The sequence below is a fragment of the Apis dorsata genome, unplaced genomic scaffold (assembly GCF_000469605.1).
Source record: "Apis dorsata unplaced genomic scaffold, Apis dorsata 1.3 scaffold_265, whole genome shotgun sequence".
NCBI classification, from domain to species: Eukaryota; Metazoa; Arthropoda; class Insecta; order Hymenoptera; family Apidae; genus Apis; species Apis dorsata.
The window spans coordinates 622,377-627,231 of record NW_006263543.1 but is presented as its reverse complement, the minus strand read 5'-3'; the positions used below and the strand labels follow the sequence as shown (position 1 = coordinate 627,231).

At 46.9% G+C, this 4,855-nt stretch overlaps 1 protein-coding gene across 1 annotated transcript in view; it reads right to left on the bottom strand.

The window, feature by feature from the left end:
• Window positions 1-4,855, bottom strand: part of LOC102672658 (homeobox protein homothorax-like) — a 321,785-nt gene that overhangs the window by 202,192 nt on the left and 114,738 nt on the right. Inside the window, exon 3 of the mRNA XM_031510833.1 lies at window positions 2,607-2,714. Within this exon, the coding sequence (XP_031366693.1) occupies window positions 2,607-2,714 (108 nt within the window). The remainder of the gene's footprint in view (window positions 1-2,606; window positions 2,715-4,855) is intronic.

The following is a 4,855-nucleotide window of genomic DNA, read 5'->3' as shown; positions in this document are numbered from 1 at the left end:
ATTAACGCACCCGCGCCGCGGAACAGGCTGACGTTTTAACGAATGGATACCGGGTTACCGGTATGGACGAGGAGAGAAACGCGGAATAATCATTCTTAACCTTTGTACTTTCATCAATCGACCGAGCCTCGAGCGAGCGAAAAATGGAATATCGCAAACTGGGTGAACTAAATCCACCTTTCGTTCTTTCTCCCCGCACGCTGTTTGATTACCGACAAGCTATACTATTATTTAAACCGGCTTTTTACCCGACCCGTTCTCCACCACCCGTCCATCAAACTCCCCCCCTCCCCCCTCCCCTCTCCCGTATATTCAAAGTCGGCGCAGTTCACACCGTAATTACGATTAAACCTCGATCACGTCCCCCTTCCCTCCCGTATATTTATCCACCGAGTCGATATCTCCGGTTTATCCGGGACGATAAAACGAGTGTGTGCCATTGCTATCGCGATTGTCGTCGCGAGAGAAAAGGGAAGGAGAAAAAGATCGCAGGAAAAGAGCAAAAAGGAAGCGCAGAAGCTTTCTGAGGAGAGAGGCGCGTATCCCAACGCGTGGTCCAGAACGCGGTTGTGTGCGCGCTCCACCTTCCTCTCTTCTCTCTTTGCGGATCCGTCGGTGCTCGTGGCTCGATCCGTGGGCGAAAAGAAGAGGTCCGTACGAAGAGCGAGGCGAACACGAGGAGGACGAGGGAGCAGAAAGAGGGACACAGACAGGTCGGTCCGAGAGAGGAACCCGCGGCTGCCATGGTTACCGTCGCATTCCCGCCTCGCCTCGTTGCCATGGAAACGCCTCTCTCTCTCTCTCCGTCTCTCTCTCTTTCACCTCTTTCGCCTGCCCTCTGTCCGTCTCCCTCGTCCACCCGGAGTCTTCCCGTCCCTTTCCCTCCACCGTTGCCTCTCGCGCACCCCTCCACCCTCCCCGGCTTCCCTCACTCCGCGTTTCTCCCCGTCGTCGCGCCAACTCCGCCGAGCTTCTCTCTACCTCTCCGGCTCATTCGCTCATATTCTCTCTCCGTGCTCCTTGGGACGAAGAGGAAGAGAGGGCCGGCGAGATAAAGAGGAACGCGCGCGCGAGATAGGGAGAGAAAAGAGGGAAGGAAAAGAGCGCATGCGCGATACTCCCCGACGTCTTCCACGGACGCGGACGTCTCCCGGTTTCGAATCGTTCGATTAGTTATCGACTGAAAGTGATTTACGTCCCCCCTTATCGGGGGCCCTCCTTGGCGGCCGCGTAATTTAATTAAAGGAGAAATCGCGGATGGACAGCTCGCGCCGATCGTTTCCGCGAGAATCGGACGTGTGTATCGATAGGTATCGATGCTCGACATCATCGCGCCACCGAGAGATCGCGGCCACCGGTGGCAAACGATACTTAACGCGCGCGTTTACACGAGCGGCATTATATTACGGCAAACTTGACGAATCAGTTTTATCCCCCTCCCGATAATTTTAGTATTTGAATATAAAATATGATCTTAACGAGGCTCGAACCCTTGATTTTGAGTAGTTGCTATTTTTAGAAAATGAACTCCGATAGAAAAGGATGAATTTTTCGAATTGAAATTTTAATCCGTACGCGTTAATACTCTTTTCATAAAATATTCAGACTCGATTTCTTTAAAATCGCGATTTTTGCGTTATGCAGCGAATGAGCGATATGTGGGAATAATCAACGAACGAACGAGTCCCTCCATCGCCTCTTGTCTCCGGCCAATTTTTCTTTCTTTCTTTCTTTCTTTCTTTCTTTCTTTTCTTTTTTCCTCTCCGGATATTTCGCGGCTGAGAATATCGCAGATAAGCAGCGATGTTGTAACACGTCGAGATGGGAACATGGGGGAGAACGCGTGTACGCGCCGCGGCGCGATAGACAGGCGGAGGTGTAAGCGGCTTGCTTTATAAGCCCCGATTCTGATTGGCCGTCGCGTCACCCGATATCAATATTTATTCAACGCGGCGAATGCCCGAGGCACGATTAAAACTTGTTTATGCCGCGAACGATTGCGCTCCTCCCACCGAGGACCCCGGTTATATCGCGCGTGTTTCACGACGAAACCGTCTGTGCACACGCTTCTGTTTTCGTTCCTCTTCGGCCTGCGCGGAAATTTCGCGGAATATCCAGCGGAATTAATAGGCGTGCGTACGAATTTTCTTAAGCGGCAAGGAATTTTTACATCGCGTGATGTTCGCGTTTAAATTTTTTAAACTTTTGCAAAACTCGAGACGGAATGTACAGAGAATATATCGTGTAAAAAATAATTATAAAAATCGATTCCACCGGATTAAAGATCCTTCTAACTCTAATCTTAAATCTCATCTAACAAGCATAAAGTGGATTCGCGACTCGAATACGAAGAAATGAAGAAGACTCCGCGAAATCGCGAACGATCGAACAATTCGATTAAGGGTTAACGGGTTAAGCAGGGAAAATCAGACGAGCGCAATTCTACTCGAGCATAATTCGAGGAAAGGTTAAGAAAAAAAGAGAACGAAAAAACAGAGAACGAAACCATATCTCCGAGCGGGAGATGTTCAGTGTTTGATGGAAGGGTTTGAAGAAAAGTTTTGTTTTTAGAGAGAGAAGAGTGAGAAGTTTTGGTAGAGACTTACCGGGGCTACCGAGGAAGACGGAAGAGTAAAGAACGCCACGACGCGCATCGCTCGCCGCTCGTTGCGCGTCCGGCGGCGAACTCCATTCCCTACGCGGACACCATTTACCTGAAGCAAAGAAAAAAATCGATTTCACCGTTAATCACTCTCTCCATACAACCTCGTATCAAGCAAAATTACCCCCTCGACCGGTTCTCTTTTCCTTTTTTCCCTCTCTTCTTCTTCTTCTTCTTCTTCTTCTTCTTCTTTTTTTCCATTCTCTCTCCTACGTATGCAAGGGAGAACAAGCACGCGGTCGCGTGATCGGCGCGACCAACGGTCGGGGTATATACGGAGTCGGATTTGCATCGTGTCAATGTGAACGATATCAGAAACGAGTCGAATCACCTCCTCAGAGAGGTTTAATGAAATGCATAAATATTTCTGCACAAGTGGAAGGAAGAAGGAAATTCTTCGATCGCGAGCGAGCGAGAGAGAGAGAGAGAGAGAAGAATAATCGGTAGAAGGAGAATAAATTCGTGTATATAAAAATTCTCGAAAGGGATAGTTATTACAAGGAGACAGAGAGCAGCGGCGTGTGCGCGTGGAAAGAATGCAGCGAGGGCCGATGCACAAAGGGGGCGAAGAATTCGTGATCGTTCGCATCACGACTTCGAACTCGGGGAGATTCTATCGCGTGCTGCTCCATATATATCCCGTTACTCGTTTCGTTTCTTTTTGCGCGAGGGCCGGCATGCGATCTCACCCCTGCCGTGCCTCTCCTCGGCCAAGAATAATCGCGCAATTATAATAATTAGATAAACGCGCGAGGAGAGCTTGTTGCGTTAAGAGCCGGTACTCGCTCAAACGGGTTCACCGCCTACCGGAATGTATCGAACGAATCCTCGGGGCGGTAACGTTGGATACGACAGATATTCGTGGCGATACTGAATACAACAGATACAGGTATCCCGTATATTTCACGATTAAATTGTCCCCGATTAATACTCGCAGAGTGGGGAAACGTTTTTTTTTTCTTTTTAATTTTTTTGCACGCGATAGAAAAAACGAACATTTTTAAATTTCTCTCGAACGTGATATTTTGTCACGTATCAAAAAAAAGAAAAAAAAAAAAGAAAAAAAATTAAATACGAAATTATCGTTTTTATTTTAATCATCGTTTTATATTATATCGAGTTTCGTTTCTTCTTCTACATCTTTCGGACTCGTTAGTTCGAAAAATCGACTCGTAAAATTTTCTATCTTCACAATTTCGTAACTCGTCGCGTTTGAACAATTTTTCTTCGAAGAGAAACGAATACCTGACATACCTAAGTAATCAGGGGAGAAAGGAACAGAAGGGGAAAAAAAAAAAAATGATCGAACGCAACGCGATTAACGCGAGAGGAGACCGCGAGGCTGATTTATAAAGGGGACAAGGAGCGAGTCTCCGTGGCGGAGGTATTGCAATTTTCCGGATGCGAAAATAGGAAAGGTATCTACTTTATTTCCAGAGGAGATCCCCGGCTGAATGAGGATACACGGTAAGAAAGGGTGGCACCGGGGGATAAGAGTAAGCCGCGGAGCGAAGTAATTTCACACGAGAGAGTAGGGTCTCGGCTGGGCGGCCGCCGGATCCGGCGGAGCTACAGTCTTATCTACGGAAATATAGCGACCATCCCCCGGCGAAAATTATATTCTTGAAAAGCAGAAAATTGCTTTGGAGACCGGTGGACCAGGCGCGCCGATATTAGGTATCCTTCTTATGTGTGTGTGTATGTGTGTGTGTGCGTCTGATACACGGTACGAAATAACGAATAACGATTTAGTCATCGATTAAACTCAGCTATTTCGACTCGGATTGTCGTAACATGTATATATATATATATATATATAAAAGAGAAAAGTGTGTTTTTGTGAAAAATATTAAACATTATGATTTAAGAATTAGAAGAACGAGAGGATCTTTTTTTTTTTTGAAGGATTAAAATTAGGGGTTGGGATTCTCTAATTCCAGGGCCCGAGGAAAAGGCGCGTTTAACCTGACGTTACGGTTATGGTTAGTCGTGTTAATTTGTGGCCTAGATAAATGACAGGGTCGGGCCAGTCCATTCGAAATATATAATAGTTAGTCCTCGAAGAGGAGCAGCTGAATTCGCATTAACGACGAGGAGGATTCCAACGATTCACGATCGACCGTGAAGAAAAGAAAAACAAGTTTTTCCAAGAATATAAGATACGGATTGCACGCGACACATTGGCCGGGCTAT